The sequence below is a fragment of the Eleutherodactylus coqui genome, chromosome 6, assembly GCF_035609145.1.
Source record: "Eleutherodactylus coqui strain aEleCoq1 chromosome 6, aEleCoq1.hap1, whole genome shotgun sequence".
NCBI lineage: Eukaryota > Metazoa > Chordata > Amphibia > Anura > Eleutherodactylidae > Eleutherodactylus > Eleutherodactylus coqui.
The window spans coordinates 223,766,124-223,793,663 of NC_089842.1; the positions used below are offsets into that span (position 1 = coordinate 223,766,124).

General features: G+C 50.2%; 2 protein-coding genes across 2 annotated transcripts; one reads left to right on the top strand and one right to left on the bottom strand.

Moving 5' to 3' along the window:
• GBA1 (glucosylceramidase beta 1) lies at positions 1 to 27,540 on the bottom strand. The gene is made up of 10 exons (XM_066608949.1): positions 27,445 to 27,540; positions 27,061 to 27,252; positions 26,486 to 26,632; positions 26,280 to 26,413; positions 26,043 to 26,215; positions 25,732 to 25,969; positions 1,700 to 1,924; positions 764 to 927; positions 569 to 685; positions 1 to 495 (listed from the first exon to the last, which is right to left on the bottom strand). The coding sequence occupies exons 1-10, from the start codon at positions 27,518 to 27,520 to the stop codon at positions 390 to 392; spliced, it is 1,572 nt and encodes a 523-aa protein (XP_066465046.1). The 5' UTR covers positions 27,521 to 27,540; the 3' UTR covers positions 1 to 389.
• LOC136633306 (uncharacterized) lies at positions 15,950 to 20,238 on the top strand. The gene is made up of 2 exons (XM_066608948.1): positions 15,950 to 16,822; positions 19,923 to 20,238. The coding sequence occupies exons 1-2, from the start codon at positions 15,981 to 15,983 to the stop codon at positions 19,939 to 19,941; spliced, it is 861 nt and encodes a 286-aa protein (XP_066465045.1). The 5' UTR covers positions 15,950 to 15,980; the 3' UTR covers positions 19,942 to 20,238.

The following is a 27,540-nucleotide window of genomic DNA, read 5'->3' on the forward strand; positions in this document are numbered from 1 at the left end:
AATAATTTAAATCTTTAATAGTAGTACAGAGAGAAAAATCACTAAGTTTGGTGCCATAATTGTACCGCCCCACAGAATAAGGCTGCCTTCAGACCGGGATTTTGCGCAATGCGAGAAAATGCAGAATTATGAAACCCATGCTTTTCAATGACTTCATTCCCATCTTCCTTTTTGAAATTGCAGAGGAAAAAACAAAACAAAAAAAAGGGCCACCCCCTTAAGGGGTTAAGGGTACAAGCTGAAGGCACAGCCTTCTCCAGAAAGAAGAGGTAACCATGGGTAGACAGCTGTGCTGGGGTTCTTGCCCCTCAGCAGGGCACAGTAAGGTTCTGGTTGGCAGCCCCTGGTGGAGGTTGCAGAACACGTGATCAGTGCTGGAGGCGGAGGGCTCAGTGGCGCCTCCACAGGTACGTCTGGATGGAGTTTGCGGGTGAAACGGCTTCTATCAGCCCCAGAGAAGGATCAGAAATGGAGAAGTGGATGTCTTGAGAATACCTGCAGCGAGAATAGAAATATGAGCAACATCTACCCGAGCCGCCATGCCCCGTACAGCAGCACGCTCACTTACCTGTTAAGGACAACGACTGCGGCCGAGCCATCTGGGCGGAGGAACGCCACCCACTCCAGGCATGACTTCTGGTTGGCATCCAATCCAACACGTTGAGCCCCCACTGGGATAAACTTACTGTAAGCAGCAGACAGCAGAGGTCAGCCATGCAGCAAGGGCAACACACACATCTACGGGCACAAGGGGGCATCTCACCTGAAGTGTGCCATGTGGTAGAAGGTGGGCTGCTTATAGAAGACATCGCTTTCCACGTCCACAATGATGGGGCTGTCCACATTGTTACCCACCCATGTGGGACCACCACTCACATCCAAGGCCAAGTTCCAGTCCGTCCAGCCAGTCACATGGTGATTAAGATCCTGCGGATGACAAATACCCTCGTCGGAGGGGGGAGAGGTGACACTTTAACCCCTTAGTGACGCGCCCTATTTTGGGTCTAAGACGTGATGATTTTTGGGGGGATTTAATCTCCAGTTTTCAAAAGCCATAGTGGTGGTATTTTGGCTCCTTTCTGCTTCTTCTTTCATAGTGCTTGCTGTACGGACAAAGAGGGGCTTTAGTGTAATTGTATGGCATTTTTTTATGTCCCTGTAGGGACTTGAACCTGTGAATCTACGATCACTCTGATAACACACTGTAGTACTTCTGTACTGCAATGTATTATTGCTTCTTATAGCAATCACAATCCATGGCAACTCATTGGCCCTCTGTGACAGCCCTGTGCCATGTAATTGCAGAGCGAGCACCGCCCTCTGTGAACACTTTACACTGATCATAGCATGTAAGGGGTTAACAGCAGGGATCGGTCTTCTCATCAATCCCCGCTGTTGCAGCAGGAGGCTGGCGGTGAGGCACTCATCTCCTAAGATCGGGCTATTCATAACTGTACATCCATTAATGGGAACCCCTTCCCAGCCAAGACGTACATTTACACCCTGGGTTGGGAAGGGGTTAAAGAATCCAGACAGCTAGCCATCACATTGTCTGGTCTACAGGGGGTGTACCACTTCCTGCCAGAGGAGGAGGGCAGAAGTGGTACCCACTATGTACATCGCTGTGCCCTCCATACACAACAGACGCAGCTGCCGCTGGGGGTCACTGTGGAGGGTAAGGTCATTCCTCGGCACTCACCTCCAGGATCCGCTGGCTGTACTCGTTCCCCCTTTCCCAGCATCCCAGGCACACCCCCTTATCCAAGGGAGAGAAGCCGGAACATGCCTCCGTGGCAAACAGGTAGTATTCGGGGTAGAGGCGGTGGGTGCTGCCGAGACTGATGTCTGCTGGGATCCAGGCATCCAGGTACCAGTGTACAGCGATGCCATGCACATGGCGGGCGGCCCGTAGGTCAGAGAGGATCTGCAAGACAAGAGTAGTGATGTGTAAGGAAGAAGAGCACCACTGGGGGTGCCACATGCTGCATCGGTATGACGCTATAAAGAGGGACCACAAGCTTACTGCTGCTATTAAGAACCACCAGAATAGTGAGTGCAGCTCTGGAGTATAATACAGGGTGTAACTCAGGGTCAGTACAGGATAAGTGATGTATGTACACAGTGACTCCACCAGCACAATAGTGAGTGCAGCTCTAAAGTATAATACAGGATGTAACTCAGGCTCAGTACAGGATAAGTAATGTATGTACACAGTGACTCCACGAGAACAATAGTGAGTGCAGCTCTGGAGTATAATACAGGGTGTAATTTAGGATCAGTACAGGATAAGTAATGTATGTACACAGTGACTCCACAAGCAGAATAGTGAGTGCAGCTCTGGGGTATAATACAGGATGTAACTCAGGATCAGTACAGGATAAGTAATGTATGTACACAGTGACTCCACCGGCAGAATGAGTGCAGCTCTGGAGTATAATACAGGATGTAACTCAGGATCAGTACAGGATAAGTAATGTATGTACACAGTGACTCCACCGGCAGAATAGTGAGTGCAGCTCTGGAGTATAATACAGGATGTAACTCAGGATCAGTACAGGATAAGCAATGTATGTACACAGTGACCCCACCGGCAGAATAGTGAGTGCAGCTCTGGGGTATAATACTGGATGTAACTCAGCATCAGTACAGGATAAGTAATGTATGTACACAGTGACTCCACCCGCAGAATAGTGAGTGCAGCTCTGGGATATAATACTGGATGTAACTCAGGATCAGTACAGGATAAGTAATGTATGTACCCAGTGACTCCTCCAGCAGAATAGTGAGTGCAGCTCTGGAGTAGTATACTAAATGTAACTCAGGAGCAGTAAAGGATAAGTAATGTATGCACACAGTGACTCCACCAGCAGAATAGTGAGTGCAGCTCTGGAGTAGAATACTAAATTTAACTCAGGATCAGTACAGGATAAGTAATGTATGCACACAGTGACTCCACAAGCAGAATAGTGAGTGCAGCTCTGGAGTAGAATACTAAATGTAACTCAGGATCAGTACAGGATAAGTAATGTATGTACACAGTGACTCCACCAGCAGAATAGTGAGTGCAGCTCTGCAGTATAATACAGGATAGTACTCAGGATCAGTACAGGATAAGTAATGCATATACACAGTGACTCCACCGCCAGAATAGTGAGTGCAGCTCTGGGTTATAATACTGGATGTAACCCAGGATCAGTACAGGATAAGTAATGTGTGTAAACAGTGACTCTACCAGCAGAATAGTGAGTGCAGCTCTGCAGTATAATACAGGCTATAACTCAGGATCTGTACAGGATAAGTAATGTACGTACACAGTTACTCCACCAGCAGAATGGTGAGTGCAGCTCTGGAGTATAATACTGGATGTAACTCAGGATCAGTACAAGATAAGTAATGTATGTACACAGTGACTCCACCAGCAGAATAGTGAATGCAGCTCTGGAGTAGGGTGTGTGTTTGAGAGCTCTGCAAGATCCATGGTGTGGTAACCAGCGAGAGGAAAACTTACCCAGCAAAGGCTACAGGTGCTGGGCTTGCTTCAGCCATGGAGTCCCGGACCTCCTCCCTCCGGCTTCGGTTGGGGGAAGGGAGGACTGCACCCCAGGGGGAAAGAAGATCTGGTCAGGGTGGCAGCAATGTCACCCTGACTCCCCTGGAAAAGCCCAAGATGACTCGCAGCCAGAGGAAGAAAGTGGAGGACCATGCAGCAAAACAACAACAACGAGGGCAAGTCGGCGACGGATGTGGCAACCCGTATTGCCAAATATATGAAAGATTATGGGCAGGTTGGGAGGCAGCTGAATAAATATAGGCAGAAACTGCGTGCTGCCCGCTATGATGCGGAGCGGGCCAAATCCCGTACCAGGAAATTAACCATATCACGGCAGATTAAAGCCGGTGAGGCCATTGACTTCTATGAGGAAGAGAGGGAAAGGATTCTGGAAACAAGTGAGGAGAATTTCAGCAAAATGGCACTTGAGCAGCGGCAGCATTAACTCCTTTAGTGGCATGTCCGGAAATTTTCCGGGACGAGCTCCACTGCCCATAGTGATATAGCCTGGAAGATTTGCGGGCTATGTTTCACTATGGGAGCTGCAGAGCACAATGCCATAAGCTGTGACAGTGTGCTCTGCCTGCACAGTCCCACAGAGAACAATGCAGGACTTTTAAAAGCGTCATAGCCTGTCTAATACCCTGCAGAGTAATAGACGAATTAAAAAAAAAAGTATTATGCAAGTCCGATAAGGGACAAAAATTGAAAAAAGTTTAAAAAAAAAATAAAAAAAAAAAGCCAAAACCCCACCTTTCTCTTTGTAAAAAATTAAAAAACAAAATTATCAATGTGGTATCCCTGCGTTCGTAAAGGCTCAGAGAAGGAAGTTAATACATTATTTAACCCCTTAATGACGCAGCCCCTTTTTCTTTTTCCATTTTCGTCTTTTCCTCCCCCCTTTTAAAAAAAATCGTAACTCCTTTATTTATCCATCGACGTCGCTGTATGAGGGCTTGTTTTTTGCGGGACGAGTTGTAGTTTTCAACGGTGCTATTTAATGTACTGAAAAACTTTTTAAAAAATTATAAGTGGAGAAAAAGGAAAAAAAAAAAAAAGACATTCCTCCATCTTTCAGCGCGTCTTGTTTCTACGGAGCACAAACTGCAACAAAAGTGACATGATAACTTTATTCTATGGGTCGGTACGATTACTACGATACCAAACTTTCACTTTTTTTCAAAGACATTTAATTAAAAAAAAAAATTATTTTCTGCCGCCATCTTTTGCGCGCAATAACTTTTTTATTTTTCCGTCAACGTAGTTCAGCAAGGGCTCATTTTTTGCAGGATGTCCTGTATTTTCTGTTGGTACTAATTCAGAATACAAAACGACTTTTTGATCGCTTTTTATTGCATTTTTTCTGGGAGACAGGGTGACTGACAAAGTGCATTTCTGGCGTTTTTTTTTTTTTTTCGGACGACGTTCACCATGCGGGGTAAATAATGTGCTACTTTGATAGATCGGACTATTACAGACGCGGCGATACCAAATATGTATTTTTCTTTTAGGATTTAGATTTTTTTTAATCATAGATATGACAAATGGGTGGTGATTTAAACTTTTAACATTTTTTTTATTTTTACAATTAATAAAACTTTATTGATCTTATTTTTACTCTTTTTTTAAAGCCTCACCCCAGCTTTTCCCCGGAGAACCACAACTAGCGATGCTTTGATCACTCCTGCAGTATGACATAGTGCTGTAGCATTATGCCCTACTGCGATTTGACAGGCAGTCTATCAAGCCACCCCCCCAGGGAGGGCTTGATAGGCAGTCTGCTAAGGCAGCTCTGGGGCCTTTCAGAAGGACCCCAGCTGCCATGACACCTGTACAGCTCCCTGCGATCTCATGCGGGGCGGCCATGCGGGACCCCTGAACATCCTTCGGGGGATTTAAATACCGCTGTCAGAATTGAGAGCAGCAGTTGAAAGGTTATAAACTTGGTATCGCCGGGATCGTGCTGACTCAGAGAATAATGTTATCACATTCCGCACGCTGAACGCCGTAAAAATGAAATAAAAAAAAACAAATGGCAGAATTTCTTTTTTTTCCCCAATCTCCCTACAAATTTTTTTACAAAAGTTATGCAATACATTATATATACCCAAAAATGATGTCATCAAAAAAATACAACTTGTCCCACAAAAAGCAAGCCCTCATATGGCTGTGTGAATGGAATAATGAAAAAGTTATGGCTCTTGGAACGCGACTGGAAAATTAGTCGAAATTAAATGATTGGCCCATTTTAAAAACCTGCCCTGGTAGGTCTGACAGGGTGGTGGGAAACCCGCCACTGAAGGGGTTAAAGAGCGCTCTGCCAGGCACTCAAGCAGCAGCTCAGCAGAATCTGAATGTGGTTAGGATGGGCAAGCTGGGTGTTCGGGTGAGCAGCAATAGTCTCCGCCAGGTGGGAATACTGGGTCCAGCGTTCCAGCTGAACAGGTTGGCCTGCCGCCTACATCGGGCAAATCTGACTTGGAGGATGCTGATGACAGCTGCACCAGCAGTGGAGAGGGGGCACTAGTAATGTGGCAGATTCGGCTGCAAGGGTCCCCAGATAGACTGCGGTCCTTCCACTTTGGAAAAGATTCACCCCCGGAAACATCTAGCAAGAGGAGAAGGAAAAAGAAAAAAAAATCATATTCAGGAAAAATTTATTTATGTCACCAAGCATTCGGTTTGGCTGCAAAGTCAGACCCAGGTACTAACCCTGAGCTCCTAGTCCCGGGCTCTGTGATGGTTCAGGTGCAGGGTACTGGGGAAGAGAGGGTTAATGCTGCCCAAAACTCCATGCCCGCTTGTGCCAGTAGTGGAAATGGAGAAGTAAAGGAGGTAAAGAAGGGCGCTGGGAAAGTGAAAGGTCGCAGCCAATCCAGAGGTGCTGACGCTGTTGGTCACGTCCCAGTGAGAGGGGGTGATCTGGCGCCAGGTCCCACCTGTGGTGGCTTTGCTTTCCCTCCTATGACCCAAAAACACCTTTCAGGAGCAGAGAGGGTGCAGTGGGTAGTGGCCAAGTCTGCCAATCCTCCCACCCATGGTGAGCATCTGTTGCCAAAAGGAAGGTTGGAGGAACTACAACTCCCAGAGTGGTTAAGGTGGGCGAAGCTACGGGCACAAAAGCCAAGAAAAATGTTGAAGGACTAGACACTGAAGCTGCTGGTGTGCATCTCCTCCAGCCGCCCACTGGAGGTGCCATGGACTTGCTCTCTGGGCATAAAGGGAAAAATAAGGTAATATGGGTTCTGGTCCAGCAGCTAATGGAGAGGTGAGTGAAGTAATGGATGTGGCTGTTGGTACCCCTGCTGCCCCTGTTGTAGGGACTTTGGGAACTCCATGTGTCTCCAGTTAGTATGCCATCTTGTGTACAGGTGGGTGGGGCTTCAGAAGGTAGTCAGGGGGTGGGTCACGATGCAGTTGCCCGTCCAGCGGAGGCAACATCTGGTAGAAGTTATGCTAGTGTCGCCGCTAGAGGGAGGGGAGCGGTGTTCTCCTTGCCTTTAGGCTCTGGCGATGGCATTTTACAGCAAGGCCTCCGGGAGGCTTTGAGGAAAGGGGAGAGCTCAATGAACATAGGGGGTAGAGTAGTGGATTTGTCTCTATGGATAGAGAGACACGGACTCGGTGCCTTCTGAGAGCAAAGGGGAGAGACCGTATGGTCCCCGCCAACAACCGGGCAGGACACTGGCCGCAGGAATGTGGCCCGTCTTCAGTGGAGAGGCAATGATGCATGCCCCTCAAGGAGTAAGGTGGGGTAGAGCTTCTGCTGAAGATGGCGTTCAGGGCAAATGACATCTATGCCCTGATCCATCCTTACGGCACGCCTGAGTTCAACATCAGCTTTGTTCGCCCGGAGGGTCTAGAACTCTTCTAGGGGGAACTACGAATTGGTGACGGATGAGCCCGGCTGGCGAGGTTTCGCTGCGCAAGTGGTAACCCACCAAACTGGGGTCAAGAGAGTGACCATTTGGACTTGCAATGAGTCACTCTCTTGCTATGATATTATGATTTGACTAAGACGTTATGGTGAGGTGGTAGACATGTCCAATAAGAACTAGGATGAGCACAGCATTTGGTCAGGAGCCTGGACTTTTATGGTGAAACTGAAGCGTTCAGGGAACTCGGTGGCCCACATACCATCTGTGGCCTTCCTCGGTAGGGATCGTATCTTGGCCTTCTACCAGGGGCAACCAAAGCTTTGTCACAAGTGTGGTGACCACACATATTTGAGTGCCGCCTGTAAAGTTATCAAGTGCGCTCTGAGTGGCAAGGTCGGTGATCTTGCGGCATCTTGTGCGGCGATTAGATGTCACCTGCGTGGTGACCTCGGTCACCCATTCAGGTCGCTGTCCACGCTCTTCGCCAATGTGGCCATGGCCCCAACGGAGGAGAGCTGTGAGGTTGCTTCTGCAGGGGAAGGGACCAGTAGTGGGCGATGAAGCCCAGAAACTAAGGAAGAACAAGCATGCTGAAGATGCCAAGCTGAGGTGCCAAGAAAGGTGCAAAAGGAGCAGGGACCTGATGGAGGATCATGTGGCAGGTGGGTCAATGCTAGTCCCTGTTTCAGATGTAAATCATGTGGCTGAGGCTCCAAGGGACGGAGAATTGGATGAGGAGGTTTGGAGGATCCAAAAGGGAGGAGGATGCTACTTCTTCAGATTCCTCCCACTATAAAAAAGTGTGGGTGAGGATGACAAGGAGTGGTGAAAGAAAAAATGCAAGCAGGGCACTGGGAAAGGAAAAATGAGGGAAAAGAGATCTTTTCCTACACGAGGCCAGATGCAGGAAGGTAATCCCAACTCTCCTCTTGTTGAGCTCTCCAACAGTTTCAAACTCTCTCCTGTACTTCGGAGGAGGCAGGGGTGAGGTACCTAGGACAAAGGTGAGGCCTACAGGGGGCGCTAAGTCTTCCTTTTGTGAGGGTTCAGTGACCTCCAGGGGGAGGGCTGGCCTGGAGCCCGGCAGTAAGGAGGACAGTGTCGAGGAGCCTCTCACTATGCACCTTTCACTATGGACCTTTCAAAATCCAAAACACATGGCAAGGTGTCATCCTCAGACCCTGAGGAGAAAAAGGTGGGAAGAAAAAAGCCATCTATCCCAATCACCAATGATGGCGGCACCCGGTCCGTTGACGGCAGCATCCTTTAATGTTGCCAACATTAAGTATGATATGGCTAGATTTGCAGCCCTTGATTTTCTTGGCTGCGTTGAAGCCGCCATTTTTTTTTTTTTTGCAAGAGACCATAAGGCAAAGAGGGAGTGGAGGTCTGGTCCATCTTGCTGGTCTCTTGCGGCCGAGCCAAATAGCGGAGTGGCAGTCCTTTTTAATGCAGCGGTTGAATGCTGACGGGTTATTGAGTTAGAAATAGGGAGGTGCCTGATCATTGATGTCCTCATGAAGGGACAAGAGCTTTGGCTTATCAACATCTCAGGTCCACAAACCAAGCAGGACCGCAAGGATCTCGTTATGAGGATCAAGCCGTACCTTTTTACCAGTCGGCAGGTGATTTTGGGGGGTGACTTTAACGTAGTCACGAAGACCCGTCACAGGGGAAGCTCCCAAGTTAAGCTGGCTTAGGATAGAGTCGTGCTTAATGGCATAGCTAGTGAAGCTCGCCTGGTGGATGTCCATATCCGGCACACACCAGGCCATGAGGGGTTCACCTACTATAGAGGCCAGAGCAGGTCTAGAATAGACAGATTTTATTTGGAGTAGGCCATCTCTTCAGTTTCTGTTGTTGAGGTGGAATTCTTCGATCACTGTTGGATGCTGTTTTCCCTGAATGTTGCAGAGACACCCCCCCCCCCCCCCCCCCTCCGGATGGGCAGAGGCTTATGAAGGCTGAATTCGTCACTCCTGGAGAAAGCAGAGATAAGACAGTCCTTTAAGGATTTTCTGCAGAGCCAGGTGCAGTTACTGGATCTTTGTAGCAGTAAGTCAGAGTGGTGGGAGATGCTCAAGAGGAGGGCGGCAAGATTCTTCTACCAGCTCTCTAGCCTTAGGAGGAAACTTGAGTATTTTGTCTTTACTGGAGGTAGCCGCGAGGAGATCTTGAGAGTGAAATCTTTGCTCAGACGGTGCCAGTATAATAGGCATGCATCTTTAGTTTTTGAGAGGGATTTCGGGAAGTACCACTCAAAACACACACAGAAACTGTAAGATGTCAGTGAATCGAAAAGTTGTCACTGGACTGATTGACGGTACTGAATCCCTTAACAGGTCCAGATCAGGGATTCTGGAAGTTGTCAGATCCTTTTACTCGCATCTTTTTAGAAAGAGGGATCTTGATCAGGGATGTGATCAGGGATGTGAGGGCTTTCCAGGGGGCTGTCAAGGAAGTTCCTCGACAAGAGGGTTCTGTTGACCCATTTCCAGAAGCCCCTGGCGCTCAAGGACTGCCCAAGTCGGGACCTGGTGGTAGGGTTGCATTTATTAAATTCTAACAGGATCCCCTTGAAGTTTTGGGCCTTGACTTGGCGCTGTTTCCACGGGAGACTGTATGTAAGGGGTAACTTAAAGAGCAGGCCTCTGATTGATAGGGGTTGCCCCCATCAGGAGTGCAGCAATGTACTGGAATGCATGGAGCATTTCCTGCTTCAGTGTCCCTTCAATACAGGTACAGTACAGTACAATTGGGTGGGAGCCTCCATTGGTTGGCCCAGGTTGGCACGCCTTTCCTATGTGGAATGGGTCTATGGGGCATTCAGGGACCTTGGTGGTAGGGACCGCTGCACTTTATTCCTAGTCAGCTTAATGGTCAGGTTTCACATTTGGAATGCACGGTGTCTAGTGTCGACGGAAGAGAAAATCCTCCCCGCGGATGAGGTGAATAGAAACATCTTGGGTGACCTGATGAAGGTGCGCTCTCTGGATTATGAGAGGTTCGGCACGGATAAGGCCTCTCTCCTATGGAGAGGGTTTGTCTTTCGTTAGGGTCATTTTAGGGGCAGAATAAGGAGAGCTAGGGACTGTTTTTCTGAGGGCAAATTTAAGGGAAGAAGTAGGAACATTTTAGGGATAGACTAACCATAGGAATAAATTTCTTTATTTATCGGTGCCCGGCTTATCATATCCAGGCCTTGTGGAGGGCTGTGTGACACTAGTAGAGTTTTTGTTTTCAGTTTAAGATGAAGTAGCACGAAGTATGGCTGCAGTTAACTGAACTTTAGGCTTTTGGGTAATATTGCGTGATATTTTGCTTCGTTCTTGTTGTAGGGTACGGTATTGTATAAGAGGTTATAGATAGGTTGGTTGGGGGCTTGTTGGGGAGGGGGGATTTATGCCTCAGCCGTAGTTTGACACGTCCCAGACAACGAACACTGGGCACAGACTGTTGGTGCAGATGTGGCCCTCAGGCTGCGGTGGGCAGGGTGTGTGTATGCGGTGCAGCTTGGCCATGACAGAGACATGGAGCACGGACTTGGGATGCAGGCATGGCTCCCAGGCTGCACCAGGGGTGGGGGGTGTGGTGTTTTGTATGTAACTAAACAACAAACAAAATTGATGGTTTATTATTATTGTTAGGTAATTGTTTTTGGAATTTGTTGTTTTTTTAGGTCCTTGTTTCATTTCTGACTGGATCCTGTGGGTTGTGTTTATGGTTCTGTATATATTATTCCTGTCATGGGGTGTTATGTGTATCGGTAAGGGTGAGTGAGTGCGGTCTATGTGTGGTGTGTGGATTAGTTTAGACCAGATGAACCTTTTGGTTTTCCCTGAATTAAGGCGGGTCTTGTTTTTGTTTTGTTCTGTTTATGTTTTCTGAATGATATTTGTGCTCATGTCATTGATATGTTTTTAATTTTATAATAAAAGATCTATAGGATGTAACTCAGGATCAGTAATGTATATAAAAAGTGACTCCACAAGCAGAATAGTGAGTGCAGCTCTGGAGTATAATACTGGATGTAACGGAGATTTGAATGTCACCTGTGTGGTGACCTCGGTCACCCATTCAGCCGCTGTCCGCGCTCTTTCGCCAATGTGGTCGTGGCCCCAAGGGGGAGAGGCATGAGGTTGCCTCTGCGGGGGAAGGGACCAGCAGAGGCGGAAGAGTCCAGGAGCCATTGAGGAACAAACATGTTGGGGGCTGCTGCGCTGAGGCGCCAAGAGAAGCGCAGAAGGAGCAGAGAACTGGTGGAGACGCATGTGGCAGGTGGATTAATGCTGGCACCTGTTCTGGATGCGACTCATGTGGCTGAGGCTCCAGGGGATGGCGAGTTGGATGAGCAGGTCAGAAGGATCCAGAGGGAGGAGGCTGCTACTTCTTCAGATTCCTCCCACTATGAAAGTGTAGATGAGGATGGTAAGGAGTGGCGACAAAAAAAGCGAGAACAGGGCACTGGGGGAAAAAAAGAAAAAAAATGAGGGCAAGAAGATCTTCCCCTATACTGGCCCAGGTGCAGGAAGGTAAACCAAATTCGCCTCCTGTTGAGCTCTCCAACAGGTCCCAAGCTCTCTCTTCTTGAGAGGAGGAGATGGTGGAGGGTGTGGATCCTGGGGCAAGTATGCGGCCTACAGGGGGCGCCGAGTCTTCATCTTGTGAGAGTACAGTGACCTCCAAGGGGAGGGCTGGCCTGGGGCCCGGTGATAAGGACGATGAGGTTGAGGAGCCCCTTGCCATGGACCTTTCAGTGTAAAAAAAAAAAACGTGACAAGGGGTCTTCCTCAGACCCTTAAGTGAAAAGGGGTGGGAAGAAGAAACCATCCAACTCAATCATCAAAGATGGCGGCACCCGCTCCGTTAACGCTGGCATCAATTAACGTTGCCAGCATTAAGTCAGATATGGCGGGATTTGCGGCCTTTGATTTTCTTGGCTGTGTTGAAGCCGACATTTTTTTTTTGCAAGAGACCAGGCTGCCAAATTTAGCAACTATACATAAAGCGAAGAGGGAGCGGAGGTCCGGGCCATCCTACTGGTCTCTTGCGGCCGAGCCATATAGCGGAGTGTTTTTTTGCTTTACCGCAGCGGTTGACAGGTAATTGAGATAGAAATAAGGAGGTGCTTAATCTTAGACGTCCTCATGAAGGGACAAGAGCTACGGCTGGTTAACATCTATGTTCCCCAAAACCCACGGGACCGCAAGGATCTCTTTATGAGGATCAACCCATACCTTTTTACCAGCCATCAGGTGATATTTGGGGGTGACTTTAATACCGTCACGAGGACCTGTGACAGAGGAGGCTCCCTAGATCGACTGGCTTACGATAGCGTCGCACTTAATAGCATAGCTAGTGAATCTCGCCTGGTGGATGTCCACATCCGGCACACCCCGTGTCACGGCAAGTTCACCTATTATAGAGGTGAGAGCAGGTCTAGAATAGACAGGTTTTACTTGAAGGAGGAAGCCATCTCTTCACCAGTATCCGTTGTTGAGGTGGAGTTCTCCGATCACTGTTTAATATTATTTTCTCTGCTTGTTGCAGAGACCCCCCAGATGGGTAGAGGCTTATGGAGGCTGAATTCGTCACTCCTGGAGGAAGCAGAGATAAGACAGTCTTTTGAGGATTTTCTGCAGAGCCAGGTGCCGTTACTGGATCTTTGTAGCAGTAAGTCAGAGTGGTGGGAGATGCTCAAGAAGAGAGCGGCGAGATTCTTCCGCCAGCTCTTTAGCCTCAGGAGTCTGAGGAGGAAACTCAAACATCTCGTCTCGACTGGAGGTAGCCGCGAAGAGATCTCTAGAGTGAAGTGTTTGCTTAAAGGGTGCCAGCATAATAGGCATGCATCTTTAGTTTTTGAGAGGGATTTCGGGAAGTACCACTCGCCCGACCCCTACAGGAACTGCAAGATGTCAGTGAATCATAAGGTTGTCACAGGACTGATTGACAGTACAGGATCCCTGAACAGGTCCAGATCAGGGATTCTGGAGGTCATCAGATCCTTTTACTCGCATCTTTTGGGCAGGAGGGATCTTAATCGGGATGTGATGTCGGCTTTCATGGCTGAGGCTGTCCCTGAGCCAGGTGATGACATCTCTTTTAATGTTTTGACAGAAGAGATCAGAGTAGAGGAAGTTAGATTGGCGATTGATGGGCTTCGGCTCAAAAAGTCGCCAGGTCCGGATGGATTAACATCCGAGTATTATAAGACCTTCAAGGACCCCTTTAGTCCTCTCTTGACGGAGGTATTCAATAAGTATCTTTCCTCGGGCACTCTGCCAAAGTCAATGAGGAGGTCGGACTTGATCATTCTGTCAAAGGCTAGAGATTCGAGCCGTATTGAGAACTGGCGTTCCATAACACTTCTCAATACGGACAGGAAGGTTCTGGCAAAAGTGCTGTTTAATCGGTTGGTGAAATTTGCAACTCTGCTCCTCTCGGGGGCCCAGTACTGCTTTGTTCCAGGCCGTAGCACATTTAGTGCTGTTCTCGGTGTCCGGGAGGCAGTGGAGCAGAGTAGGGCTGGTCACTCGGAGGGGTACTTGCTGTCCCTGGATCAGGCCAAAGCATTTGATCGGGTTAACCACGAGTACCTCTGGTCTGTCCTTCTGAGATATGGCCTGCCAGTGGGGTTTGTCAATTGGCTTCGCACCATTATACGCAGGGGCTAAGACTTTCCCGCTGGTGAATGGTTGGGTCGGCCGCCCTTTTGAGGTAGGGTCGGTCTGGTGTCCGTCAGGGCTGTCCTCTAAGCCCCTTGCTGTGTTTGTCATTGACCCTTTCCTTAGGAGGCTTGATGGTGGACCCGTGGCAGAGGTCGGGATGGATCAGGTGGTGCTGGAAGCCACTCTGGGGGTGGTGGCATACGCTGATGACATAACTGTCTTTGTGTCCTCGAGAGGGGATGCAGAGTACGTTATGGCAGAGGTGGAACACTATTCGGAAGCATCCAGATCTGACATCAACTGGGATAAGTGCAAAAGTCTCTGGCTAGGAAGGAGAGATTCAACTTTCAGTCTCCCGGACACCCTTCCAATGCCCCAGGATTCAGCTAAAGTTCTTGGCATCGAATTTGGCCGGGGAGATTACCCTAAGCTAAATTGGGTGGCTAGGCTTCATGTTGCCACTCAGAGGGTGGTACAGTGGAGGGGTTGGTCTTTGACCCTTCGGGAAAGGGTAAATCTGATCAAAATATACCTGCTCCCATTATTCATTTACTTGGGCAGCATATGCATTTTGCCAGAACCTCTCTGGACTCGGATCTACAACCTGTTCTTCCTAATGTTGAGGGGGAACAGGTTGAACCTAATCAGGAGAGATGTTACATATCGCATGAGGAGACTAGGGGGGTTATTTATGGTCAACCCCGTGGTGTTTCTTGTAAACACCTTTGTTAAGAGCAACATAGGCAACCTCTGGCAAGAGAGTGCTCCTCCGTGGGTATTCTCCTGTCAGGGATGGCTTCGGCCTTTCTTACAGGACTGGGAGACAGGAGGGCAAGTGAAGGACCTTCGCACGCTGCATGGGCATCTTCCGGCTTACGCTACCTTGGCTCTGCAGGTGATCCGCCGGTGGGGTCTGGGAATGTAGGAGATCAGGACTCTGTTGAGGAAGCTCTTTGAGAAGAGGGTCCTGTTGACCCATTTTCAGAAGCCTCTGGCACTCAAAAACAGCCCAAGTCGGGACCTGGCGGTGGGGCTACGTTTGTTGAATTCTGACAGGATCCCGTTGAAGTTTTGGGACTTGGCGCTGTTTTTACGGAAGACTGTGTGTAAGGAGCAACTTGAAGTGCAGGCCTCTGAGTGATAGGGATTGTCCCCGAGCAGAGTGCGGCGATGTGGAAAGCATGGAGCATTTCTCGCTTCAGTGCCCCCTTAGTACAAAGGTGTACAATCAGGAGGGAGCCTCCATTGGTTGGCCTAGGCTGGCAGACCTTTCTTATGCGGAATGGGCTTATGGAGCATTCAGGGACCTTGGTGGTAGGGACCGCTGCACTTCAGTTACAGAATGTATAGGACGTGATGGTTTGGATGGTGTGTAGTGTGTGTTGTATATTAGCCTGACCACCAGGACTGTTTAGTTTTAATTTTAGCCTGAATTAGGACAAGTTTCGTTGACCGAGAGCCGGACGTTTCAGACACATTTTTATGTATTTAGTATTGGTATTACTTTGCATCTGGTTATTGTCACTATGTGAGCCGTCGGTCTGTTCTGTCTTGTTGCTGTTATGTTTTTTAATTTTAGAATAAAAAAAGATCTACAGGATGTAACTCAGGATCAGTAGAGGATAAGTAATGTATGTACACAGTGACTCCACCAGCAGAATAGTGAGTGCAGCTCTGGAGTATAATACAGGATGTAACTCGGGATCAGTAGAGGATAAGTAATGTATGTACACAGTGACTCCACCAGCAGAATAGTGAGTGCATCTCTGGAGGAAGGTTGTGTGTCTGAGAGCTCTGCTGAGATCCAGAGGGTGTGGTCGCCTAAGGCACAGCTCCAGAGTTTTGGCCCAGCAAGGCGTGCAGTTTCTGGGGCTTCCAGGAGCAATGGAGCCCCTGGCCTCCTCCCTTCGGCTTCGGTCGGGGGGAGGGAGGGTTGAATCCCAGGAGGGAAGGCGAGCTAGTCGGGGCAGCAGCAATGTTACCCCGACTCCCCGGGTGGATACAGAGTCCAGGAGGACAAGATCCCAAGCTAAAGAAAAGCAGGTCAGTGCTAAAAAACAGCCTATCAGTTGGGGCGAACGCCAAAAGGGAGAGTCTGTGGAGGAGCTGGCATCCCGCATCGCCACACATATGCGGGATTATGAAGAGGCTGGGAAAGAGCTGGTGAAACAGCGCAGAGAGCTACAAGCAGCCCGCTGTGACATGGAGCGAGCCTCCCGTGGTAAAAAGGTCGCAATAAGCCAGAAAATTAAAATCTGTGAGGAGGCTATAGAAATGTATGAGGAGGAAAGGGAGAGGATCCTGGAGACCAGCGGTCCCTTCAGGGAAAAGTTGCTAAATGACAGGCGGTTCTCCCAGATGGCAGCCAGGAGCCCTGGCAGCAGAAAAACTGCGTGTAAATACCAACCCAGCAGCACAGAAGAATCTGAAGCTTTGGAGGGGCGGGCGGCATGCTCTGCTGAGCAGCAGTCCTCGCTGCAACCAGGAACGGGCACCAGCATCCCTGCGGAGCAGATTGGCCTGCCCTCATCATCAGATGACTCGGATGGCAGTGAGTACGGGAGCAGCAGCAGCGGACAGGGGGCGCTGTTGTTGCAGCAGATCATGCTGCAGGAGTCCCCTGCAAGGATGCAGGCTATGCACTTTGGGGATGAACTACCACCGGAAACAGCAGCGGGGGGAAAAAAGGCAAAGAAAAAGAAGAATCAAGCTTACATCCAGGAGAGGTTTGTTTACGTAACCAAGCACCCTGGCCTGATTGCAAAGTCAGGACAGGGGGCTAGCCCTGGGCTCCTAGACCCGGCCTCTGTTGTGAGTCCGGTGCAGGGGACCAGGGAAGAGAGGGTTAATGCGACCCAAAACTCCAAGCCCGCTTGTGCCAGTAGTTGGACTGGAGGAGTTAAGGAGGCAGAAAAGGTTAAAATGAAGGGTCGTGGCCAGACCGGAGGCACTGACGCTGTTAGTCGCAATCCAGTGGGAGGGGGAGGCGATTTGGCGCCAGGTGGCATAAGTAAAGATGGCGGCTTGGCTGTCCCCCCTGTGTCCCTGAAGTGCCTGTCGGGGGCTGAGGGGCCGCAGTGGGTGGTGGTCGGGTCGGCCAATCCTCCCACCCATCCCGTATGTCCCGCTGCAGATCCCGGAGTCGCTGGTGTGGGCGGAGCTTTAACAAAAAATCCATCTAAATTGCGCAGGGCGAATACGGTTTTGCAGCCTCTGTTGGCTGCTGAGGTTGGGGACTTGCCCTCTGGGGAAAAATTAACTAAACAGAAGACAGGTCCTGGTCAGGAGAAGGGTGTGAATGTGAGTACCCCTGTTACCCCCGCTACTGCTGCTGTTGTTTCTGTACCTCCAAATGTCCCCAAACCCCCAGGTTCATTGCCTGCTGATCAAGCAGGTACAGTTTCAGTAGATGGTCGGGGGGTGGGACAGGATCCAGTTGGCCCTCCAGCGGCGACAACATCTGGCAGAAGTTATGCCAGTGTCGCCGCTGGGGGGAGGGGAGAGGCGTCCTCCTTGTCTTCGGGCTCCGGGGACGGTGTCTTACAGCGGCGTCTCCTGGAGGCTTTGAGGAGAGGGGAGAGCTCAATGACTGTAGGAGGTAGAGTTGTGGACTTGTCTCTTTGGGTAGAGAGACATGGACTTGGAGCCTTCCGAGAGCAAAGGGGGGAGACCGTATGGTCCCTGCCGACAACCGGGCAGGACATTGGCCGTAGGAACGTGGCTCGTCTTCAGTGGAGAGGCAGTGATGCATGCCCATCGAGGGGCAAAGTGGTTGAGCTTCTGCTGAGGATGGGTTTTAGGGCGCAGGACATCTGTGCCCTTATCCACCCCTACGGCTCGTCTGAGTTCGACATCAGCTTTGCTCGCCCAGAGGGCCTTGAGCTCTTCTGGGGGAACTATGAGCTGATGAAGGACGAGCCCGGCTGGCGTGGTTTTGCCGTGCAAGTGGTAACCCGCCAAACTGGAGTGAAGAGAGTGACCGTTTTGACCCGTAATGAGTCACTCTCTTGTTATGACATCATGACTTGGCTCAGTCGGTATGGTGAGGTAGTGGATATGCCGCAAAAAAACAGAGATGAGCACGGCATCTGGTCCGGAGCCTGGACATTCATGGTAAAACTAAAGCGTTCAGGGAACTCGGTGGCCCACATACCATCCGCGGCTTTCCTCGGTAGGGATCGCATTCTGGCCTTCTACCAGGGGCAACCGAAGCTCTGTCACAAGTGCGGCGACCCCACACATTTGAGTGCCGCCTGTAATGTCATCAAGTGCGCTCTGTGTGGCGAGGTAGGTCATCTTGCGGCATCTTGTGCGGAGATTAGGTGTCACCTGTGTGGTGACCTCGGTCACCCATTCAGCCGCTGTCCACGCTCTTTCGCCAATGCGGTCATGGCCCCAACGGAGGAGAGCCATGAGGTTGCCTCTGCAGGGGAAGGGACCAGCAGAGGCGGAGGAGTCCAGGAGCCTGTGAAGAACAAACATGTTGGGGCTGCTGCACTAAGGCGCCAAGAGAAGCGCAGAAAGAACAGAGAACTGGTGGAGACCCAGGTGGCAGGTGGGTCAATGCTGGCACCTGTTCTGGATGCGACTCGTGTGGCTGAGGCTCCAGGGGAGGGCGAGTTGGATGAGGAGGTCAGAAGGATCCAGAGGGAGGAGGCTGCCACTTCTTCAGATTCCTCCCGCTATGAAAGTGTGGATGAGGATGGCAAGGAGTGGCGACAGAAAAAGCGAAAGCAGGGCACCGGGGAAAAAAAGAAAAAAATGCGGGAAAGAAGAACTTCCCCTATACTGGCCCAGGTGCAGGAAGGTAAACCAAACTCGCCTCTTGTTGAGCTCTCCAACAGGTTCCAAGCTCTCTCCTCTTCAGAGGAGGAGGTGGAGGGTGAGGATCCTGGAGCAAGTGTGCGGCCTACAGGGGGCGCCGAGTCTTCCTCTTGTGAGCGTACAGTAACCTCCAAGGGGAGGGCTGGCCCGGGGCCCGGTGACAAGGACGACGAGGTTGAGGAGCCCCTTGCCATGGACCTTTCGGTATCAAAAAAACGTGGCAAGGGGTCTTCCTCAGACCCTGAAGTGAAAAGGGGTGGGAAGAAGAAAGCCATTTAACTCAATCATCAAAGATGGCGGCACCCGCTCCGTTGACTCTGGCATCAATTAACGTTGCCAGCATTAAGTCAGATATGGCGAGATTTGCGGCCTTTGATTTTCTCGGCCGTGTTGAAGCCGACATTTTGTTTTTGCAAGAGACCAGGCTGCCAAATTTAGCAGCTATACATAAAGCAAAGAGGGAGTGGAGGTCCGGACCATCCTACTGGTCTCTTGCGGCCGAGCCATATAGCGGAGTGGCGGTTCTTTTTACCGCAGCGGTTGAATGCCGACGGGTTATTGAGTTAGAAATAGGGAGGTGCCTGATCCTGGATGTTCTCATGAAGGGACAAGAGCTTCGGCTAATCAACATCTACGGTCCCCAAACCAAGCGGGACCGCAAGGATCTCTTTATGAGGATCAAGCCGTACCTTTTTACCAGTCGGCAGGTGATCTTTGGGGGTGACTTTAACGCAGTCACGAGGACCCGTGACAGGGGAGGCTCCCTAGGCAAGCTGACTTATGATAGCGTCGCGCTTAATAGCATAGCTAGCGAAGCTCGCCTGGTGGATGTCCACATCCGGCACACCCCAGGCCACGCGGGTTTCACCTATTATAGAGGCGAGTGCAGGTCTAGAATAGATAGGTTTTATTTGAAGGAGGAAGCCATCTCTTCACCAGTTTCTGCTGTTGAGGTTGAATTCTCCGACCACTGTCTGATTTTGTTTTCCCTGAATGTTGCAGAGACCCCCCGGATGGGTAGAGGCTTATGGAGGCTGAATTCATCACTCCTGGAGGAAGCAGAGATAAGACAGTCCTTTGAGGATTTTCTGCAGAGCCAGGTACCATTACTGGATCTTTGTAGCAGTAAGTCAGAGTGGTGGGAGATGCTCAAGATCAGGGCGGCAAGGTTCTTCCGCCAGCTCTCTAGCCTCAGGAGCCTGAGTAAGTACCGTCTTTATCAGGGCCTGAGGAGGAAACTCGAACATCTCGTCTCGACTGGAGGTAGCCGCGAGGAGATCTCCAGAGTGAAGTCTTTGCTCAAAGGGTGTCAGTATAATAGGCACGCATCCTTGGTTTTTGAGAGGGACTTCGGGAAGTACCACTCGCCCGACCCTTACAGAAACTGCAAGATGTCAGTGAATCGTAAAGTTGTCACTGGACTGATCGACGGTACGGGATCTCTGAACAGGTCCAGATCAGGGATTCTGGAAGTCATCAGATCCTTCTACTCGCACCTTTTGAGAAAGAGGGATCTAGATCGAGATGTGATGTCGGCTTTCCTGGCTGAAGCTGTTCCTGAGCCAGGGGATGACATCTCCCTTAATGTTTTGACAGAGGAGATCAACATAGAGGAAGTTAAACTGGCGATTGATGGGCTTGCGCTCAAAAAATCGCCAGGACCGGATGGCTTAACATCCGAGTATTATAAAACCTTTAAGGACCTCTTGAGTCCCCTCTTGACTGAGGTTTTCAATGAGTGTCTTTCCTCGGACACTCTCCCAAAGTCAATGAGGAGGTCGGCTTTGATCCTTCTGTCAAAGGGTAAAGACTCGAGCCGTATTGAGAACTGGCGTCCCATAGCGCTTCTCAATACGGACAGGAAGGTTCTGGCAAAAGTGCTGTTTAATCGGCTGGTCAAGTTTGCACCCCGGCTCCTCTCGGGCGCCCAGCATTGCTCTGTTCCAGGCCGTAGCACCTTTAGTGCTGTTCTAGGTGTCAGGGAGGCAGTGGAGCAGGGTAGGGCTGGTCACTGGGAGGGGTACCTGCTGTCCTTGGATCAGGCCAAAGCGTTTGATCGGGTTAATCACGAGTACCTCTGGTCTGTTCTTCTGAGATATGGCCTGCCAGTGGGGTTTGTCAATTGGCTCAGGACATTGTACGCGGGGGCTGAGACTTTCCCGCTGGTGAACGGTTGGGTCGGTCACCCATTTGAGGTTGGGTCTGGCGTCCGTCAGGGTTGTCCTCTGAGCCCCTTGCTGTACGTGTTTGCCATTGATCCCTTCCTTAGGAGGATTGATGGTGGGCCTATGGCGGGGGTCGGGATGGATCGGACGGTGCCGGAAGCCACCCTCAGGGTGGCAGCGTACGCTGATGACGTCACCGTCTTTGTGTCCTCGAGGGGGGAGGCAGAGTACGTGATGTCAGAGGTGGACCGCTACTCGGAAGCATCCGGGTCCGGCATCAACTGGGATAAGTGCGAAAGTCTCTGGTTAGGAAGGGGAGATCCTACATTTGGTCTCCCGGACACCCTTCCAGTGCCCCAGGACTCGGCTAAAGTTCTCGGCATCAAATTTGGCCGGGGAGATTACCCCATGCAAAATTGGGTGGTCAGGCTCGATGGTGCCACTCAGAAGGTGGCCCAGTGGAAGGGTTGGTCTTTGACCCTTCGGGAAAGGGTTAACCTGATCAAAACATACCTGCTCCCTTTATTCATCTACCTGGGCAGCGTATGCATTTTGCCAGAGCCTCTCTGGACCCGGGTCTACAACCTGTTCTTCCTAATGTTGTGGGGGAACAGGTTGAACCTAATTAGGAGAGATGTCACATACCGCACGAGGAGATTAGGGGGGTTATCTATGGTCAACCCCGTGGTGTTTCTCGTAAACACCTTTGTTAAGATCAATATAGGCAACCTCTGGCAAGAGAGGGCTCCTCCGTGGGTATTCTCCTGTTGGGGATGGCTTCGGCCTTTCTTCCAGGAATGGGAGACAGGAGGGCGAGTGAAGGATCTTCGCACGCCGCACGGGCATCTTCCGGCTTACGCTACCGTGGTTCTGAAGATGATACGTCGGTGGGGTCTGGGGATGTGGGAGATCAGAACTCTGTCGAGGAAACTCCTCGATAAGAGGGTTCTGTTGACCCATTTCCAGAAGCCCCTGGCGCTCAAGGACTGCCCAAGTCGGGACCTGGAGGGAGGGTTACGTTTATTGAATTCTGACAGGATCCCCTTGAAGTTTTGGGACTTGACTTGGCGCTGTTTCCACGGGAGGCTGTATGTAAGGGGCAACTTGAAGAGCAGGCCGCTGGTGGATAGGGGCTGTCCCCGCCAGGAGTGCAGCGATGTGCTGGAAAGCATGGAGCATTTCCTGCTTCAGTGTCCCTTTAATACAGAGGTGTACAAACGGGTGGGAGCCTCCATTGGTTGGCCCAGGTTGGCACGCCTCTCGTATGCGGAATGGGTCTATGGGGCATTCGGGGACCTTGGTGGCAGGGACCGGTGCACTTTATTCTTAGTCAGCCTAGTGGTCAGGTTTCACATTTGGAATGCACGGTGTCTAGTTTCGACGGAAGAGAAAATCCTCCCCGCGGATGAGGTGAATAGGAACATCCTGGGTGACCTGGTGAAGGTGCGCTCTCTGGATTATGAGAGGTTGGGCACGACTAAGGCCTCTCTCCTATGGAGAGGGTTTGTATTTCGTTAGGGACAGTCTTCTTATTGTTAGGGTCTTTGTAGGGACAGAATAGGGAGAGGTAGGGACAGTTTCTCTGGAGTAAGTTTTAGGGAAGGAGTAGGGACATTGTAGGGACAGATTAACTATAGGGATAGTTTTTTCTCTACCTGGTCGGTGCCCGGCTTATCATATCCAGTCCTTGTGGAGGGCTGTGTGTGCCACTAGTAGAGTTTTTGTTTTCGGTCAAAGATGAAGTATGTACGGCTGCAGGTAACTGAACCTTAGGCTTTCGGGTATTAATATGTAGTGTTGGTTTGTAAGTATGTAATATAAGATATGTTATATGTTTTGTTTTGTATATAGGGCTAGGGGTTATAGATAGGTTGGGTGGGGGCTTATTGGGGGGAGGGGGGATTTATGCCTCAGCCGTAGCTTGACACGTCCCGGACAATGAACACTGGGCACGGACTGTTGGTGCGGGCGTGGCCCTCAGGCTGCGGCGGGCAAGGCGTGTAATGCGGTGCAGCTTGGCCCGTCCTGGACAGAAACATTGGGCACGGACTTGGGATGCAGGCGTGGCCCCCAGGCTGCAGTGTATGGGTGGAGTGCTGGGTGTGTGGTGGCGGGGAATTAGCTAAGGAATAGTTGGGATAATTGAATTCATTTTAGTTTTGTGTGCATTTATATATTTAAAAAAAAAAAAAAAAATACAAAAAAAAAAAAAAAAAAAAAAAAGCAGTTATATTGATAAGATTTATTATGTGTTTTTTTTCCCCCTCATTTATGCGCTGTTTATTTTGGTTTGTTCTTAGCTTATTATAATTTGGACCGAAGCAGGTCTGGATCAGGTCAGACTGGATCCCTTGAGTTAGGTTGTTAAATATAGCTTTATTTTGTCTCCTCCCCCAAACCCTTAGTTTAGTATCCCGTTTTTTCATGTTTTCTTCAGTTGCAGATTCTATAGGTTGTGATGGTTTGGATGGTGTGTAGTGTGTGTGCGGTATTTTTAGCCTGACCAGAAGGACCGTTTCGTTATAATTTAAGGACAAGTTTCGTTGACCGAGAGCCGGACTTTTGTATTTAGTATTAACAATTTGTATTTGGTTATTGTCTCTGTGAGCCGTGAGGCCGGTCTGTTTTGTTGCTGTTATGTTTTTTAATTTTATAATAAAAAAGATCTACAGGATGTAACTCGGGATCAGTAGAGGATAAGTAATGTATGTACACAGTGACTCCACCAGCAGAATAGTGAGTGCAGCTCTGGAGTATAATACAGGATGTAACTCAGGAGCAGTACAGGATAAGTAATGTGTGTACACAATGACTCCACCAGCAGAATAGTGAGTGCAGCTCTGGAGTATAATACACGATGTAACTCAGGAGCAGTACAGGATAAGTAATGTGTGTACAAAGTGACTCCACCAGCAGAATAGTGAGTGCAGCTCTGGAGTATAATACACGATGTAACTCAGGAGCAGTACAGGATAAGTAATGTGTGTACACAATGACTCCACCAGCAGAATAGTGAGTGCAGCTCTGGAGTATAATACACGATGTAACTCAGGAGCAGTACAGGATAAGTAATGTATGTACGCAATGACTCCACCAGCAGAATAGTGAGTGCAGCTCTGGAGTATAATACACGATGTAACTCAGGAGCAGTACAGGATAAGTAATGTGTGTACACAATGACTCCACCAGCAGAATAGTGAGTGCAGCTCTGGAGTATAATACACGATGTAACTCAGGAGCAGTACAGGATAAGTAATATATCTACACAGTGACTCCACCAGCAGAATAGTGAGTGCAGCTCTGGAGTATAATACAGGATGTAACTCAGGATCAGTACAGGATAAGTAATGTATGTACGCAATGACTCCACCAGCAGAATAGTGAGTGCAGCTCTGGAGTATAATACAGGATGTAACTCAGGATCAGTACAGGATAAGTAATGTATGTACACAGTGACTCCACCAGCAGAATAGTGAGTGCAGCTCTGGGGTATAATACAGGATGTAACTCAGGATCAGTACAGGATAAGTAATGTATGTACACAGTGACTCCACCAGCAGAATAGTGAGTGCAGCTCTGGAGTATAATACAGGATGTAACTCAGGATCAGTACAGGATAAGTCAGGTATGTACACAGTGACTCCACCAGCAGAATAGTGAGTGCAGCTCTGGGGTATAATACAGGATGTAACTCAGGATCAGTACAGGATAAGTAATGTATGTACACAGTGACTCCACCAGCAGAATAGTGAGTGCAGCTCTGGAGTATAATAAAGGATGTAACTCAGGATCAGTACAGGATAAGTAATGTATGTACACAGTGACTCCACCAGCAGAATAGTGAGTGCAGCTCTGGAGTATATTACAGGATGTAACTCAGGATTAGTACAGGATAAGTAATGTATGTACACAGTGACTCCACCAGCAGAATAGTGAGTGCAGCTCTGGGGCATAATACAGGATGTAACTCAGCATCAGTACAGGATAAGTAATGTGTGTACACAGTGACTCCACCAGCAGAATAGTGAGTGCAGCTCTGGGGTATAATACTGGATGTAACTCAGGATCAGTACAGGATAAGTCAGGTATGTACACAGTGACTCCACCAGGAGAATAGTGAGTGCAGCTCTGGAGTATAATACAGGATGTAACTCAGGATCAGTACAGGATAAGTAATGTATGTACACAGTGACTCCACCAGCAGAATAGTGAGTACAGCTCTGAAGTATAATACAGGACGTAACTCAGGATTAGTACAGGATAAGTAATGTGTGTACACAGTGACTCCACCAGCAGAATAGTGAGTGCAGCTCTGGAGTATAATACATGATGTAACTCAGGATCAGTACAGGATAAGTAATGTATGTACGCAATGACTCCACCAGCAGAATAGTGAGTGCAGCTCTGGAGTATAATACAGGATGTAACTCAGGATGAGTACAGGATAAGTAATGTATGTACACAGTGACTCCACCAGCAGAATAGTGAGTGCAGCTCTGGAGTATAATACAGGATGTAACTCAGGATCAATACAGGATAAGTAATGTATGAAGACAGTGACCCCACCAACAGAATAGTGAGTGCAGCTCTGGAGTATAATACTGGATGTAACTCGGGAGCAGTACAGGATGGGTGGGGGCACTCACCACTTTGGCCCAGTAAGGAAGCAGGATCCGGTTATCGTCCACTATCATGATTTGAACGTTCTTGTGCGAGCTGTTAGCGAACGCGGGGCCTAAATCCAAGGCGATGAAGTCCCTCATGAGTTCTGGGGTGAAGCCCAAACTCTGGAAGGGGTAGTCGGTCAGCAACCCGGCCGTTGGCTCATTCTCCACAGTCACCGCCCAGAAGGTCAGGTTATGTTTGGCGTACTCATCCAAAAACCTGAAGACAGGAAATAATCAGATTCGTACAGGCGACTGGCCAATGAAGACAGGGAGCAGGTGGCGCCACGGACCTGATGAAGTACTGTGCCCAGGTCTTGTAGTACTTGCCTCCGGGAGATCCTTTCAGGGTGCCTTTACCGCTGATCTTCCCATTAGTCTTCATCCACGGTGGCGCTGTCCAGGGACTAGCAAACAGGGCTAGGGGCTGACTGGACAAGGCCTTGGCTCTCTGGATGACGGGGATCTTCAAGGACAAAAGCGTTGTACATATGAGGATGACGAGCGGCGCCCCCGCCCACTGCTCTCACCTTCAGCTTCAGGTCTTCCTCTTGCATACTGAACGTCTTCAACTCAAAGTCGCCGTCCTCATCGAGGTAGGTGTAGATGCGTGTGGAGAAGTCACAGCTGGCCATGGGGACACGGAGGACGCTGTACCCGATACCTGCGGGAGAACAGCAGTTACAGGGTGCCCCCACATTGTAGTGGCACTGCGCCAACGCACGAGCGGTCTCACCTTCCTCGGAGAAGTACGAGCGCAGGAGGTTGTCCCGGCACCCCGCGCTCACAGCCAGGATGTTCATGGCTGCGGAGTCCGTCACCGCGCCGCCAAACCCCTTCATGACCTGAAACCGCTGCCGGTCATCCAGGGTGAGGGTCAAACCTGCAGGGAGAGGCGCCTGTCAGCGGGCACCGAAACACAAGGGGGCGTGGCTTATCACAACCTAGGTTTGCCAGTGGCTCAATAGTCAGTGACCCCCACAGTGCCCTCCGTAATAGGGCCCCCTATAGCGTAAGCCCTAGTGATGATAGGGGGCCCCGCAGTGCCCTCCGTAATAGGGCCCCCTGTAGTGTAAGCCCTGGTGATGATAGGGGGCCCCGCAGTGCCCTCCGTAATAGGGCCCCCTGTAGTGTAAGCCCCGCTAATGATAGGGGGCCCCGCAGTGCCCTCCATCATAGTGCCCCCTGTAGTGTAAGCCCCGCTAATGATAGGGGGCCCCGCAGTGCCCTCCATCATAGGGCCCCCTGTAGTGTAAGCCCTGCTAATGATAGGGGGCCCCGCAGTGGAAGCTCTGTACTCATAAGGGTTACCAGGTGGCCCCTGCTTCTTGACGACGGGGCCCTCACTCCTCTCCAGCCGCTTCCCGGTCCTGCTGCTCTCGTAGACGGTGAAGCCCCCCGGGGCCGGCAGCGCCTCCGGCTCCACGTTGTCGCAGTAGGTGGCATTACATCTGCAGACCACCGAGCTGTGCCCGAAGCCCTGTGGCACACACGGGCGCCAACCTGAAAGAGACCCTCGTCAGACTCCATGCACGACCCCTCTACCAGAGCCGACCCGTCTACCAGAGCCGACCCCTCCCCCGCCAGGCACCTCCCCAAACGCCCGGGCCTCTCCCCCGCCGGCCGGAACCCCCTCACCCAGAGCCGTTACCTCCCCCCTTCCCCGGGACCCGTCCCACAGAGCCGCCCCCTCACCCAGAGCCGCGGACAAGCACGCCAGCACCACCAGCACACGGACGTCCGGCATGCCGCAGCACCTTACAGAGGTCATGTGACTGGGCGTGGCCTCCG